The sequence below is a fragment of the Neoarius graeffei genome, chromosome 9, assembly GCF_027579695.1.
Source record: "Neoarius graeffei isolate fNeoGra1 chromosome 9, fNeoGra1.pri, whole genome shotgun sequence".
In the NCBI taxonomy this organism is placed as follows: domain Eukaryota; kingdom Metazoa; phylum Chordata; class Actinopteri; order Siluriformes; family Ariidae; genus Neoarius; species Neoarius graeffei.
The window spans coordinates 15,938,036-15,954,591 of NC_083577.1; the positions used below are offsets into that span (position 1 = coordinate 15,938,036).

Genomic DNA, 16,556 nt, shown 5'->3' on the forward strand with positions numbered 1-16,556 from the left:
CGAAATTGCAGTGTTCGGCAAGCTTATGCACTGACGTGATAAAGTTCTCAGCTGATTCGCCGACTTCTTGGCATCTCTTATTAAATTTGGCTCGTTCATAAATGACGTTATGGACACCAACAAAGTGGTCATTAAAAGCCTTTTTTACTTCATCATAATTGTCCACTTTATCTGCCTCTAAATTTAATGAACTCAAAATGTCGTCAGCCTTCTCGCCCATTGTGTAAATCAGAGAATTCACCTGGTAAGCACTGTCCTTATCTTTCAGTCCGGATGCAAGTCTGAAGCGCTCGAAACGTTTAATCCAGGCAGGCCACGAGCTTGGCCCGAAGTCAAAAGCTCCGGGTGGTGTGATTGTGAATATGTGGTCCATGTTGGTGTTGTTAGCTGGTCGCTAGCTTCTAAGCTTTCGCCAACTTCGCTCCTCTTTCACCGTCACAGAGTCACAACTCGCACATCATCCACTATAAACTGCACAAGATAGTTGTCACAGTTCTTCCGCAGACTCTTCCTGTCGTGGGTTGTTGAATTCTGACACCATGTATTGTTCCTTACGTGTGTGCATAACAATTCAGGACCAACAGTCAGGATGCATGTTACTCAACACTTTTTATTTTTCTGCCTGATTCCTATACCATCCACCTTATACATGGCTACACCCAGCCCCCAATGCTGGTCATATCCAACCATTACAGGTGTGTCATTTAGTTTGGATATTTTCTGTCTTCATGTCATTAGTAATTGGTCTATGCTTATTTTTTGGATGAAAAGAAATATCTGCAATAACAGAACAAAAGCTTGCAGGTAATCAATAAGATCTGCCATCTTGCTACTACTGTTTACTTCTGTTGTGCATTATGCAACATCCTCCATTGATGATGCATCATTTATTACAATGGTTTCACTCAAAACTGCTGGAAAAGCAGGTTGGGTCTCTAGCCGGCACCAAGGTTCAAAGAATCCTGAAGAGAACCATTGAAGAACCTGTTCCCTGTTGGTTGAAAAGTGGTAGTAGAGAGGTCATATCATTACATGGCTTTTCTGATCATCATTACACTGCTATGCTGATGACACTTAACTTGTCCTTTCTTTTCCTCCTTCAGACACTCATGCTTGGACTTCAGCATGTCTGGCAGACATTTGGTCATGGATGGCATCTCATCAGCTGAAACTAAATCCCAGGAACACTGCACTGCTGTACATTTCAGGAGAAACATCCCCATGTCAAGATCATGTTTGCTCCAGATAACACACAAAGCCTTAGAGTGGTCCTCAGGAGTGTGAAGGATGACTGGTAAGTCTGCCACCAGCTTGTTAAATCACCAAGAAAATACATCAAATTGCTTTCTGAGCTTTTTAGTATTCTTATCAGTCATCGCTGGATGCAGAAGTTTGCAGCTAGCGAGCTGTTTAGACTGCTGTGTTTGGGTCATATTTGATTTAGAATCTGCCAACGGAGCATGTGGTGTTGGCATCAGTATCACCACCCAGTCAGCACAGAAGATGTCTAAGTTAGTGGACATCTTTAGCTCATGCCCATCGTCAGGCTTCCAGGGGATTGTGAAAGGAGATGTTATCTGCCTGACAGCTGTTTGACCACTGCTCCTGGTACCCTCATTTTTTAAAATGGATATTTATACCTACATCCTAATGGCTATAACTTAAGTACTAACCACTGAAACATCCTTCAGGTCCATGCTGCACCTAATCCTGTTCATCCAGGTGCATTATTTAAAAATGACCTGGGGAGCGCAAGCATGTGTGCTGTTTTAGACTCCCACCCTCACGCTAAGCTGGAGTTAGGCGGTGGATCACAGGTTAAAGCACATGGTAGTGCCATGGCAAACACATTTCCTTACCCAGATGCTCCAGAGACTGAAATAAAAAAAAAATTGTACTGATAAGACTTTTTTCTCCTTTATGCTGCTTGCTTCCATGCTTTATCCAGCCTTGTCCTAATGAGTTTGTTTATTTCTTCTGCAGGTAAATAACATTTGGAAACCTGATTGCTTCATGATGACCTTTCCTATTAAACTCAAATCTGTAGATCTGTGAAGAGGTCATTCAATTTAATACAGACATAACACATTTTTTTGTGTGAAATAACACACACTAACCTGCAACCTGAAATCTAAAAAGAGGTGGTGAATATTGAATATTAAAATAAAATATATGTGGCCTTGATCTTGTCTGCTTCCTTGTATTTTGCTTTGATAAAGGCAATCTGGCACTTAAATTGGCTCCATAATTCAGCTGCACTATTTTTAGGCAATTTAACTTCCTGCTATTGGCGCCACACGTCTGTTAGACTGTTCGAAGAGGAAACATTCAATGTGGCTTTTTCCACTATCCAAGTTATACAGTGTTTCCGTTATTTGGGTAGACACTGTAACTGAATTAATGCACCAATCCTTAATCAATTTCAAGCAGAATCATTTGCCATTTGCAACCCTAAACACGTTCTCAGTGCTTCAAAACGTTTTGCAGTTCTGGTGCATGACTTTTTGCAACACAGATCTGTCACGAGCACAGTTCTTACTGTGAACGCACGTTTTTCTAAACATTTGAGCAAAACACTTATCAACACAATTTTTTAAGCAATGTCCATACCCTCATGCACTTGAGTGAGGATTGGGAGAAAAGTTGGCACAAAAACATGGGGAGATAAAGAAAGTGCCACTGATTACATACTTCATTTAAGGTACTAAACATTGTGAAATTACCAGTCTTCAAATTATTTGTCCCACCTTCCATAGACAATATTAATAGGTCTTTATAAAACAATATCAAGTATTTTGCACTCTTTTTGTCAACTTTATTACTGTGACTTTATCAGAAACTGCTTTCAGCACAAAGCTATAAGATGGGGCAAGAATTTGTGTGTGGGCAAAAGGGAAGTGTGCATGCAGATGTCTTGATGGGTTGCATAATTTGTCAGAACACCAGCAGCCACAAAATAAATGAAAGCACACTTTTTCTCATAGATACATCATATTTTAGGACCTTGAAAGAACTATTCAGGTAAACTAGGTGTCATGTGGGATTCTTTTGTCAAGCTGACCTGGCAACTCTGCACATACAGTACATCAGTGTCCCCTCACGTCTACCAAAGAAAATCGACACAATAAACAGAACTTGTGTGATTATTTTTCCCCCAAAAAAGCTGCATTCAACAGTTTATTTCCACACTATTATTCAAACTAGTTTATTTTGTACACAGCCACTGTTTACTTGTACTGACATCACAGTCTTGATTTAATAATGCATTAATTTATTCAAATCTTTATTATTAATTAAAAATATGTAAAGATTTAAATTAAATCTTTATTACTATATTTTGAATTTCCTCTCGAGTCTTTGACTGCTCCAAGTTTTTTGCACTTGATGTAGAGTACAAAACTGTGCGTTCAGTGATGACTGATTTGTGATATTAGAAAGGAGTTAAAGTCTATCTACAGTGAAATTATTAATGTTGAGTAATGGATTATATCACACACACACACACACACACACACACACACACACACACACACACGCACGCACGCACACACACACAGACAGTTAGACTGTTGCATTCATGATTCAGAATTTTTTAAAGTGTTTTAGGTTTGTAATGCCTAGGTCTACCTAATGTCTAGGAACCTAATGTCTAGGTTCATGCCATGTTTCCTCTGCTTAGTCTCTTTACATGTAGTTTCTCCTCAAAAGCATTTTTTGGGAAAAAAAAGATAGAGTAAATAATCCACCTTGTTGTTCTTCATTACAAACATGACTGTATTTCACATGTGCCTTCTCAATCACTGCTGATCAGTGGCGGAACAACTGCACGCAAGGCCCTGGGGCAAAACACCAATCAGCCCCCCCGGCGAAATTGCAAGCAAACAAATTAGAAGGCTTGCGGCTTCATCTCATTATCTCTAGCCGTTTTATCCTGTTCTACAGGGTCACAGGCAAGCTGGAGCCTATCCCAGCTGACTACGGGCGAAAGGCGGGGTACACCCTAGACAAGTCGCCAGGCTATCACAGGGCTGACACATAAACAGGGCAATCACAGGGCTGACACATAAACACGGACAACCATTTACACTCACGGTCAATTTAGAGTCACCAGTTAACCTAACCTGCATGTCTTTGGACTGTGGGGGAAACCGGAGCACCCGGAGGAAACCCACACGGACACGGGGAGAACATGCAAACTCTGCACAGAAAGGCCCTCGCCGGCCACAGGGCTCGAACCTGGACCTTCTTGCTGTGAGGCAACAGCGCTAACCACTACACCACTGTGCCACCCAGCTTGCGGCCTACTCAGGCTATATCTAACATAAAGCAGTTTTTAAGAACGTAGCCTTTGGACCTAGCCATGGCGAAATTGCAAACAAACAGAAGGCCTGCGGCATATAATCAGGCTATATTAGAACAGAACTTGCTCAAAGTTTTATTATTATATTTTATTTATTATTTTTTATAGGCCTACATAGCCTGTATTTTCCATTCATTTTTATTATGTTCCAAATAGACACTAAACAACAACAACAAAAAAATCCAGCAATCATGAATGATACACCCTCATTGTGTAAGCACATCTTCAACTACAAAGCCGACACGGAAACCTGCGTTCGTCATTAAAAAGGCATTCGTCGACTATTTGAGGGATGCTAAGTGCTCTTGCTCACTCATTCTCAATTGATAAAATGGCCAATCCACAGAGTCTCTCTTGACTCATTGCGCTACTGAGATAATTTTTTATCAAATTTAATTTAGAGAAAGAGCGCTCTGCTGTCACAACTGAGACGGGGAGAGTGAGAAAAAGCAAGAAGGCCGTGCACACCTCACTAAATGTAGAAGTTACTGCTGGATGATCTACTACCAGCAACCTGGCCAGGCTAAGCACATATGTGTGTCTCGCTATCTGCTCCTTGAAACAAGCCCTAAATGACACTAGTTGACCAGGAAAGCTGGAGTCAATATACCGACTATAGTGATCACACAGTCGATGGGCCACTTTGTATAACTCCTCGTCCTTGGCATGCTGGAGCGTATTTGGATGAATAGCCTCAAACAAATGAGCAGTCCGATTTAAACTGACAAACCTTTGTGACAGCTGCTGAATGATTACATCAAGGCATGCATAGAACACATCTCATCTCATTATCTCTAGCCGCTTTATCCTGTTCTACAGGGTCGCAGGCAAGCTGGAGCCTATCCCAGCTGACTACGGGCGAAAGGAGGGGTACACCCTGGACAAGTCGCCAGGTCATCACAGGGCGCATAGAACACATTCACCCGAAAATAATATTCTGCATCGGAAAGCCGACTGTCTTCGCTAAGGTGATCAAAGTGGCGCTTCACTTTTTTCAACCTGGTGGCTACAAATTGCGTTTGACTGCCCCATTTCACAGCCAATGCCAGAGTGGAAGCCTTTGCCTCATCAAACTGCTCCCTGTACTCCTGTAGAGTTCATACAGCATTCTGCAATAATGCAGATGCTTTGAGGAGATCAATGGTCTTCTCCTGCAGTAACTTTGAGATGGCATTAGTGCACTCCAAAATGTTTGTCTGAAGGCTGATTAAAAATATGAACTGAAATTTAGTAATGGCCTTTTTAAGTGCATCTGCCTCATCTCGTTCATTTGTTTTCTCACTTGTAAGTGAGCACTTTAATGACGTCTCCATATTTATACTTTAACACAACAAGCGCATCGTAGCGGGAGGACCAGCGGGTTGGGCAGAGGTGTTTCAAGGTTATGTCCCTGCTCTCTGGGCTCAATAAGTCGCCAAGTAATGCCCATCTCTTAACACTGTTGGCAACCACATCATAAAACTGTCTAATCTCTGGGATAGTTTTGACAGAATCATTCAGTACCAAATTCAGACAATGAGCCGTACAGTGCAGGTACAAAGCAAGGGGCTCCCGCTCCGCTATTCTCGCTTGAACACCAGAATAAATTCCGCTCACGTTCACTGCGCCGTCATAACCCTGTCCACGGCATCTGGAGAGATCTAAGCCATTCCCTTCAATGCAGCTAATAATTTGGCCCTCCAGTTCAGAAGCGGATGCGTTCACAGTTATCTCGAATCCAAGAAAAGCCTCAACTATCCTGATTTCATAGTTTTGTTTTTTTTTTTAATTTAACCATGATAAGAATGTGTAGCAAAAATGAGAGATATATGGGTCAACTAGTCTGTAATCTGTAGTCTGTAAAACTTGTAGGTTTCAAGGAATTTCCAATTAAATCACGTAAGGCACATTTATTGGGAGGGCCTGAATATCAAAGGGTGGGGCCCTGTACAGCTAGGGGGAGGGCCCAAGGCCCAGGGGCAATGGCCCCGCCAGCCCCCTTTTAGCTCCGCCCCTGCTGCTGATGTCATGCTACAAAATCACCTCACCCAAATATCACTGATAGGCTGAATGAATCTACAGTTTGGGCCGGGAAGAAATCAGGTCCAGCCTCGCTTCCTGCATCTTCTTCCTTAGTCTGTGTATTCTGCAGAAATATAAATTTAATCTCAAATGTGCGAAAATAAGGTGGTGCAGTGGTCAGCACTGTTGCCTCACAGCTAGAAGGCTCAGGGTTCGAAGCAGGTGCCCTGGTTTCCTCCCACAGTCCAAAGATGTACAGATTAGGTCAGCTGGCCTATAGGTGTGAGTGTGATGGCTATTCATCCCTGTGGTAGCCTTGCAACAGATTGGTGACATGCCCAGGGTGAACCCTGCCTCTCACCTGAAGTCAGCTGGGATTGTTATTCCGCTTAAACCATAGCAATTTGCCTACAATTATTATTATTATTATTAGGGCGGTACGGTGGTGTAGTGGTTAGCGCTGTCGCCTCACAGCAAGAAGGTCCAGGTTCGAGCCCCGTGGCCGGCAAGGGCTTTTCTGTGTGGAGTTTGCATGTTCTCCCCGTGTCTGCGTGGGTTTCCTCCGGGTGCTCCGGTTTCCCCCACAGTCCAAAGACATGCAGGTTAGGTTAACTGGTGACTCTAAATTGACCGTAGGTGTGAATGTAAGTGTGAATGGTTGTCTGTGTCTATGTGTCAGCCCTGTGACGACCTGGCGACTTGTCCAGGGTGTACCCCGCCTTTCACCCGTAGTCAGCTGGGATGGGCTCCAGCTTGCCTACGACCCTGTAGAACAGGATAAAGCGGCTAGAGATAATGAGATGAGATTATTATTATTATTTTACATTTGTTAACAAATAATGTCAGACTTTACTGTTTATAGTTATAGATGCTCTGTTCTGTAAGATAAAAACTGATATTGATCTTGTAAATATGGACGATGCACTAAAACTTAGTTGACTGTTTACATATGAAACATAAATTAGCCAGGTATCTGGAGAAGGCCTGGGCAAAGAGGCAAAAAGCTCTTTATTGAGCCAATTTGTAAATATGGAACAGTACTGTATTTAGAATTTCTGTTTTCTGTGTATTTCTTTTATTATTATTATTATTATTATTATTATTAGTAGTAGTAGTAGTAGTAGTATACATGCTTTATATGTGCAATACCGGAAGAAGATGTATGTTTTGCAAAATGTGCGTCTTGTAATGCCAAATAGGATGGGCCAAATGTTTGGCATGACACAGAAATAAAAAATAAACTAACTAACTATAGTTACATTTTATGTTATTAAACATCCATGAAACAAGTTAGTTCCTGTTTTCACTTACATTATAACAGCTATAAACAGTTATTCCCTCATCACTCACTCTCTCGCTTTTCTCTCTCGTGAAGTTAATAAAACACAAACAAACAAGCAAGCAAACAAACAAACAAACAAACAAAAATGCAGCTAGTTATCGAAAAACCTGAAAATGCAAACCGCTCTGTCTCAAAGACGTTCCCATGTTCCCAAATCGCTGACACTGAAGACTCCTTTCATAAATGTTAAATAAGTGTCTATTATTATTACATAGTACATGTCAACCTATACGGAATGTCCGTATTTTATACGGATTTGATTCAATAAATGTAGTATACGGGCATACAAATAAAGTTATACGGATTCTTTAAAAAAAACTTCAATATTTATTTAGAGCTATAATCAATTCCCATGATGATAAAAGAGCACATAACATTTACAAACGTACTGTACACCACAGAAAGCACAGACAGCCTGTCACGGAGTGAGCCGTGATGCTTGCGCACACACACCTTCACACACACACCTCTCTCACGCAAGCACGATCCTAGAGTGATTTAACTCCCCGGGCGAAACCCCCTGCTGGCGCCCCCCGCCCGTCTTTTTTTTTTCGGGGGGTTTTTTGGGGGGACCTTTTTTTTTGGGGGACCGTTTTTTTTTTTTTTTTCGCGCCCGCGCTCGTGCCCCCCCGCTTTGGGCTCTGTATTAGCCAACAGAATGTTAACAGCTTTACATGGTCATTTAAACATTTCTCGTCATGTGTTGTACGTCGCGGACACGGCCCGTTATAAATTTACTGTTACCAGAATGGCAATGATCAAGTCGTAATGTATTACTTAAGACTCTGTGTAATGTCATAGTAGTGTAGTACTATGGTAGTAAAGTCTTTTTGATGACTAGTACAACGTTCCGCTGGTGGGATTGTGCATATTATGGGGCTACGACAAGTTAGGCACACACACACACTGATGACGTCACCTGCGCAACTTTGGTATCGAGGGCTACCGCATGCCGTCACCGAGCCGCGAGATTTTGTTAAGCGCCATATTGGAAGACCAAGTACACATCTATGCAAGTACATACATTCATAAAACAAACTACACCTGAAATGTAGCCAGGACCGGTTCTGCCCTAATCTGGACCCGGGTAAATGTTGCGATGTTGCGCAACCCCCCCCCCCCCAAAAAAAAAAAAAACCAGTCTAAATCAGGACAACCATCACATAACTATAACTATAAACATTTTATATCAACTATTTTAACTAAATGGGCTATAACAGGGGTTTTCAAAGTGTGGGAGAGTCAGCCCCCCCCCCGGAGAGCAAATAAACAACAGCGCCCCCCCTTACAATTTTTGTTGTTGCTATAATGTTCCATTCGTATTTTTAAAAAATGGTTGTTGTACACATTATTTTTTTCTTTTTCACATTTTAAACATCTGTGCTTTTTAAAACATCTTGTTTTACACATTTTAAACATCCCATAGCATCGTTAGCTAGCACCTCTTGGCAGACAACACACTGTGGCAGTGGAGCATCTTCAGATCCAGTCCATGAAAATCCAAACTTTAAATAATCGTGGTCATACTTCCTTCTTTTTCCAGTCCCCCAGGATTACGCGGGCCTTTTTTGTGATTGTTGCGGGCTAAAATGTCTGATGTTGCGGGGGGTTTCCAAAAAAATTGCGATGAAAGTTGAGGTGTTTAGGTTTTTGTTGCGATTACATTGCGGGAGGAAGTGAAAGTTGCGAGAAATTGTTGCGATTTTCTCTTTTTGTGATTAAAATTGAGTGATATGTTAAATATTAAGTTATTACTGAAAAACTATTGATTAAAAAAACAAAGAGTCCTATAAACAACTATAAACAACTTTACCAATATAAAAGATTACCAGGACTACAAAAATGCAGAAAAATAGGCCTTACTTATCCAAATGCACCTGTTGGTTCAAAACTTAAAGTGCATAGAACCTCACAGCACAACATGAAGTTACCTTCAAATATAATATAAATGCCTCAGCTTTTATGTAAGAAAAAAAACTATTAATACTAGTACTGTGTGCAGACAGTCTCTCCTGAAGACTAAATTAAACAATAATTATAAACTAATAAAATAAATGGCTCAGGCTTCAGAGAAGAAAAAAACAATTTGAACAGAATCTCACAGTATGATGCTGAAGCTGCCTAAACAATGGAAAATAAAATACCATTTTGACAAAAACGTTGGCATCCATTAACTTCTAGTATTAAGTAAAAAAAAATAAAGTGCACACAGTCCTTCACTGTAAACATAACACACTTTCAGTGTTGCCAGATACTGCTGACGTTTTCCAGTCCAAAATATGTTCAAAACCCGTCAAAATGCACTTGAAAATCGTCCAATCTGGCAACACGACGCGCATGCTGCTTCTCTTGAACACACGGAAGTAAGGCGGAAGGTAGTTTGTCGACGTCACCTCAAGACGACGCCAACAATTGGTCAAATTTGCGGGAAAGTTGCGGTGATTGGATATAATTGCAACACCGCCCTGAATTCGCGGGGATTGGTTGAATTTGCGCTGAAGTTGCAAATCGCAACATCCTGGAGGCTCTGTTTTTTTGCTTGGCCCAGACTTTTGCCGCTTTTCCACTACAAACGCGGCTGAGCCGTGCCGAGCTGAGTCGAGCTGAGTGAGGCTGTTGGAGTTGCATTTCGACTACAACTGCGCTGAACCGTGCTGGCTGGAAGTGGGTGGACACATTGGGTGGAGTTAGCGAAAGTGGGTGGACGTCATGTGATGTCGTTAAGCAGCGCAAACAGTGACATCAGTGACAGTGGCGGAACAAGTCAGAGCCGGGGCGGGGCAAATGACCGGGCCCTTTATTAAAGCTTATCATAACATCATTTTAGGCTACAAAATGTCCGCAACTGCGGTGTTTACCAATTTCAACACTACCGGGTGCAACTATGTTATTTAGTACATCAAGTCCTTCAAACGAACATGTAACTCAGAAACAAAAAACATTAGGATACTGTACATGGCTCATAATAAAACATCAATAGCCTATACTGCGCACATTATTTGAAGGGCATACGAATGAGCGCTCAGAGGTTGCAACGGTGACGGGAAGAGTCAGAAATAAAAGGAGGGCGGTGCAAACCTCACTGAATGCACTGTGTTTACCAATTTCAACACTACGGGGTGCAACTATGTTATTTTGTACATTAAGTCCTTCAAACGAACATGTAACTCAGAAACAAAAAAACATTAGGCGACATACTGTACATGGCTCATAATAAAACATCAATAGCCTACTGCGCGCATTATTTGAAGGGCATACGACGAGCCTTGCGCTCCGCGAACTCGTCCACGATGCTCTGTATGTCACTGATTCAGTGATCTTTTAAGCGGTAGTCTCACGACCCGAATAGTAAACAATAAACATGGAGGACATGGAGTCGTTAGTGTTGCTGGTCTTGGTGCTGTGGCTTGTTGTCACCGACAACGCGGACAGATACTGGCAAGAGCGTATAGATGAGGTGAGGCGCATAAGGCTTCAGAAATTCTCGTAATTCGTAATTATTCTTCTTCCGGGTTTGCGGTGTTTACAGATCCCAGCGCGCTCGCGGGGCGTGTGAGGACACGCCTCCTCACCAATCAGTGCACAGGGGAGTGTCTGCTCACGCCCCCAGCCTCACTCGGCACGGCTTGGCTCGCTTCAGCCCCACTCCAAAACGGTGCGAGTTTTAGGGGCTAAGCAGGGCTGAAGCGAGCTGAGTCGTGCTGGTTTTTGGTAGTCAAAACGCGAGCCGTGTCGGGCTGAAGTGAGCTGAAGCGAGCTGAAGTGAGCTGAAAAAGGGTAGTGGAAAAGGGCCATTTGTCTCCTCACTCACTGTAGCTTTAGGTACTAAAAATCGATCCATTTTGTCTCTCACATTGCGCCCCCCCTGAAGAACTCTGGCGCCCCCCAGGGGGGGCGCGCCCCACACTTTGAAAAGCCCTGGGCTATAATAAATAAGCCTGCAGGCAGCCACGGCGGGCTGCCTCAGAAAAGTAACCATTCAATGACACAACTGAAAGCCTGCAGCCACGGCGGGCTGCCTCAGAAAAGTAACCATTTATCCTACCTTAAAACTCGTTTTGCATTTTCTGCCTCCTTTTTTGTATTTTCGACCCTCCGTTTATTTTCTTTCCTTTTCTGAAAACCTGATTTGTGTCAAGACATTTTGTTCTGCTACCAACGAACTAACTCGTCAGGTCTCGTCTCTCGAGCCCGCGATGATTCCCGTGGGAAGGGCAACAGTTGATACATTTTTACAAACAACCAATAAACAGCCAATAGGGAGGTTGCAACATTCAGGCTCTCCTTTGCTCAGAGACACTCAGTAATGCACTTATTCTCTGTCTCCTGGCAGAAAGCTCCTTGGTTTGCTTGTGTCTCAATCACAGCTGGTATTCTGTAGAAAGACTTCTTTTCACCTTTCCCATCAGCTTTGTTGGAACACCCTAACACAGCACAAAAGTTTACCATTGTAGGTTTATGATGAATCAAGTGCCTCGTGGGTTTAAATTTCGCGTGCTGCCGTTATTTCCCCCTAATCACGAGTTTGTTGGTCTTCCAATATGGCGCAGGGTTTGTTTACTTCCGGTTTCTGGTGACGTCAGTGAAAAGGGTCTATTGGGCTTCCCCATCCAAAATGTTCACACACACACACACACATATATACACACACACACACACATATATATATATATATATATATATATATATATATATATATATATATATATATGTGTGTGTGTGTATATATGTATATATGTGTGTATATATATATATATATATATATATATATATATATATATGTGTGTGTGTGTGTATATATGTGTGTGTGTGTATATATATGTATATATGTGTGTGTGTATATATATATATATATATATATATATATATATATATATATATATATATATATATGTGTGTGTGTGTGTATATGTGTATATGTGTATATGTATATATGTATGTATATGTGTGTGTGGGAAAGGGGGATTGTGAATTGGGCAAATGCCCCCTAGACCGGCCAGGCATTTCAGAGTTTTTTTTAAATGTCCCATTCTCATCCCTGGGTACTGGTGCAGAGTGCTAAAAAAGCTGTCATGGAATACAATTCAGAACATTAGAGTGACACTTTGTGTTTTTGTCAAACATTGGAGCTTTGTATTCATTCTGAAGGTTTATTGTTATTAATATTGAATAAAAAGTAACTGGGATATATCATTGTTAATTATCATTCAAATTTTAGGTAAATTATTTAATTTGCATCTTATAAGGGTTTTATAAGGGAAATAAGGATTTTGGAGGTTGGTTATACAGGTTTGATTGACCAAAGGTTGACATGTATGTTATTATTAAGAATGCTTAGACACAAATTCAGAAAGTGTCCCAGTATATTTTGTGTTGTAGTAATTGATTTATAGTTTATTAGTTCACTTAATTACTTCAGCTTTTAATCACTGCGTGTCTGAGTGATATTTATTAGACTGACTGACTCTCCCTGTGCTGTCTATCCCTCACTCATCATTACTAATCATCGACTGTGTATTAGATACACTGTGTTTACAATGGAGCTCGCGTGGGTGGAGAGAGTGGGGCTGATTACGTCATTTTGACGGAGCGGACCCTCCGTCACGTATAAATAAACCGTGCTGCGTTACTTTTCCTCGGGTACTCAAGTCAGTTCACACGAGCTCGTTTCTACCTGAGTTTTACCGGAAGCTTTAAAGATGCGCGAGGCGTGTTTTAGAAAAGTTTACTTCCTGTATTTGCTCTTCTGGTGTCTCACCGGGTTTTATTCTCATGTTGGTGAGTATCTTTCTTTCCTTTTTATTACTATTTTTATTTTTTTATTATCAGGAAAAGTGTCCACACTTACAGAAAGTGGGGTCAAAAAGTCTGAAACCACAAAAAAAAAAAAGAAGAAAGTCATTTTAAAAATAAACAAAAAGCAAAAAAAAAAAAGAGAAAGAAAGAAAAAAGCTAAATATCTTGTTTGATATTTAAGGTTCTGCACTATTTCTATTCAAATTTGATTGTAATTCTGAGAAATAGAGTAGAGTGGGGGAAAAAGCCCCCCTTAAGGAAAATTCAGTTTTTCTCCAAGTTGAAATGAACCATGTGTTTAGTTTTAATCATAGTTTTTGACAACAGTGACATGAACAATAATGCCATCTAAAGTTTGCCTAAAGTTAATACTTAATTTTTTTTTAACAAAAACAAACATTGTGCCAAGGGGGCCTTTTACCCCCCCCCCCCCCCCCCCCCCCCCCCCCAGTGGGGTAAAAGGCCCCCTGAGGTGGGGAAATGGGCCCCCTCACTCAAAAAAAGCTGTTTGGATAGCAAAAGTGTTTACTTAAGCCTATAATGTGAAAGAAACAAGAAAATATCCCTGAATTAATGAATAGATGCATTATTTTATTATATTTCACATTTTAATTTCAATTTTTGTTTAATTTCAATTATTTTTAATATTAAGTTAAAATATTATTATTATTATTATTATTATTATTATTATTATTAATAATAAGTTCAATTTATATAGCACCTTTCACAAACCCAAGGACGCTTTACAAAAGAGTTACCACCAAAAAAAAAAATTAGGAAGAGTAGTGTGAGGTAAAGAGAAAAGTTTTCAAGTTGGCTTTGAAGGAAGAGAGTGTGGAACAGTCACGAAGCGATTGTGGTAACGAATTCCAAAGTTTAGGAGCAGCAACACTAAATGATCTGCCACCCATAGATGCCAATTTAAAACGAGGAACAGTCAGAAGTCCACAGACAGAAGATCTGAGGGAGCGGACATAGGACACAGACATAGGAAGGAGCGAAACCATGAAGAGCTTTATAGGTTAACAGCAAGATTTTGTATTTGATCCGGGAGATAACTGGCAACCAATGCAGTTGCTGTAAAACAGGAGTGATGTGAGCAGTGCGCTTGGTGAGTGTGAGGACTCTTGCTGCTGAGTTTTGGATGAACTGGAGGCAATTGAGCAATGTGGCAGGGAGACCATAAAAGAGAGAATTGCAATAGTCAAGACGAGAAAAAATAAATGCATTGACCAACATATTGGCATCAGTTTCCAAAAGAAAAGGGCGGAGACAAGCAATATTGTGGAGGTGAAAGAAAGCATTCTTAGTAATTAGTTTAAGATGGGGTTCAAACGTAAGGGTGGAGTCAAAGATAACTCCAAGGTTTTTTATAACTTGGGAAGGATGAATAGACACACCATCTACATCAATAGTAAAACTGGAGAAATTCTGAACCTGTCTTTTGGTACCTACTAATAGAACCTCCGTTTTGCCAGCATTAAGTTTAAGGCAGTTCTTATACAGCCATTGCTTAAGGTCAGTGATGCAAGACCTTAGCAGCTGAACAGAGGCTATGGAAGGGGTGATAGTGATGTAGATTTGAATATCATCAGCATAACAATGAGAGTTAAGGCCATGGTTACGAATAATCTGGCCTATAGGAGAAACATATAATATAAAAAGAAGGGGACCAAGGACAGAACCCTGAGGCACACCTTGAGCAACAGTAGCAGTGGATGATTTATGAACACCAATAGAAATAAACTGTTGCCTGTTTGCTAGATATGACTGAAACCAGGATAAAGCTAAGCCAGTAATACCAAAAGAAGATAGTCTGGAAATGAGTCTCTCATGATGTACGGTGTCAAAGGCGGCTGTGAGGTCCAAGAGAACAAGGACATTGAGATGACCAGCATCAGTTGAGAGCAGGAGGTCATTAACAACTCTCAAGAGAGCAGATTCAGTGCTATGCATATTACGAAAGCCTGACTGAAAGGGTTCATAGAGATCATTTTGAGCAAGGAAAGTATGAAGCTGAGAGGCTACAACTCTCTCCATTACTTTAGCTAGAAAAGGGAGATTTGAAATGGGTCTGTAATTGGACAGTGAAAGAGAATCTATTAAAATTACTTGCTTTACTCAACCAGGTAAGCGAGATGTTATTAAAAACTATGTATCTGCTATTCAGAAATGTATGAAATACAGTAATTATGATAAAAGGAAACAGTGCCCCCTGGGGGCCATTTACCCCGCCATTAAGGGGGCGTTTTACCCCACAGACTACACTTTTACAAAAAAGGGTCTTACTTTCAAAATGTGATTCAACTTTTTATACCTAATGTATTTTTTTTAATGTACTGACTTGTCTACTCATACCACATACACAGCTGTGATATCTGATGAAATAGCAGCTATCTAAATACAGTTTTACTGATATCTGAAAATTATATCACTTACCATGAAATTTGATTTCTCTCCGCTGCGTTGCTGATATGCGATCCACAGTGGATATTTGTATATCCCCGTTGTCAAGCCAGTCCATAGCAACAATAGAAATGTAACTTTGCGCCATCTGGTGGTTATTTTGGGTAAAACAGGCCGGGGGTGTATTACCCCACGGGGGCATATTACCCCACTCTACAACCATCTAAAACGTTAATTTTTTTTTTACAACTATTGTTAAAATTAACCTTTTTTTTTAAAGAATAAATTATTTTAAAAACATTTCTTTACATGGTTTTTATTTCTCAGAATTACAGCAAGACATCCAGTTTTTGTGTCAGTCAGCAGACAGATATGATTTGGTTCTAATATTCAAGGGAAAGTAGTTAGGCTGTGTTTGAGTAGTGTAACTCTTAAATGACCAAAGTTTGTGGACTTGGTTATGAGGTTCAGGTTCCTTTATTTGTACCTGTAGGCAGATTTGGTTTGCAATAGTCATCATCCATTCTCATTCACACATTTTCACACTTGATACCCAAACACTGTACAGACAGCTCAGACGATTAACACACGTCACAAAAGCTCTCACTCAATTCTTCCAGCTTGTCCCACTTATGTGTGGGGTCGCTGCCA

At 40.8% G+C, this 16,556-nt stretch overlaps 1 protein-coding gene across 4 annotated transcripts in view; it reads left to right on the forward strand.

Moving 5' to 3' along the window:
• The first annotated feature begins 13,332 nt into the window (after window positions 1-13,332).
• nms (neuromedin S) overlaps window positions 13,333-16,556 on the forward strand; it is a 53,484-nt gene continuing 50,260 nt past the window's right edge. For all 4 annotated transcript variants that reach the window (XM_060929069.1, XM_060929067.1, XM_060929068.1 and 1 more), the window contains exon 1: window positions 13,333-13,481. In XM_060929069.1, coding sequence (XP_060785052.1) covers window positions 13,403-13,481 — 79 coding nt within the window. In that variant the 5' untranslated portion in view covers window positions 13,333-13,402. The remainder of the gene's footprint in view (window positions 13,482-16,556) is intronic.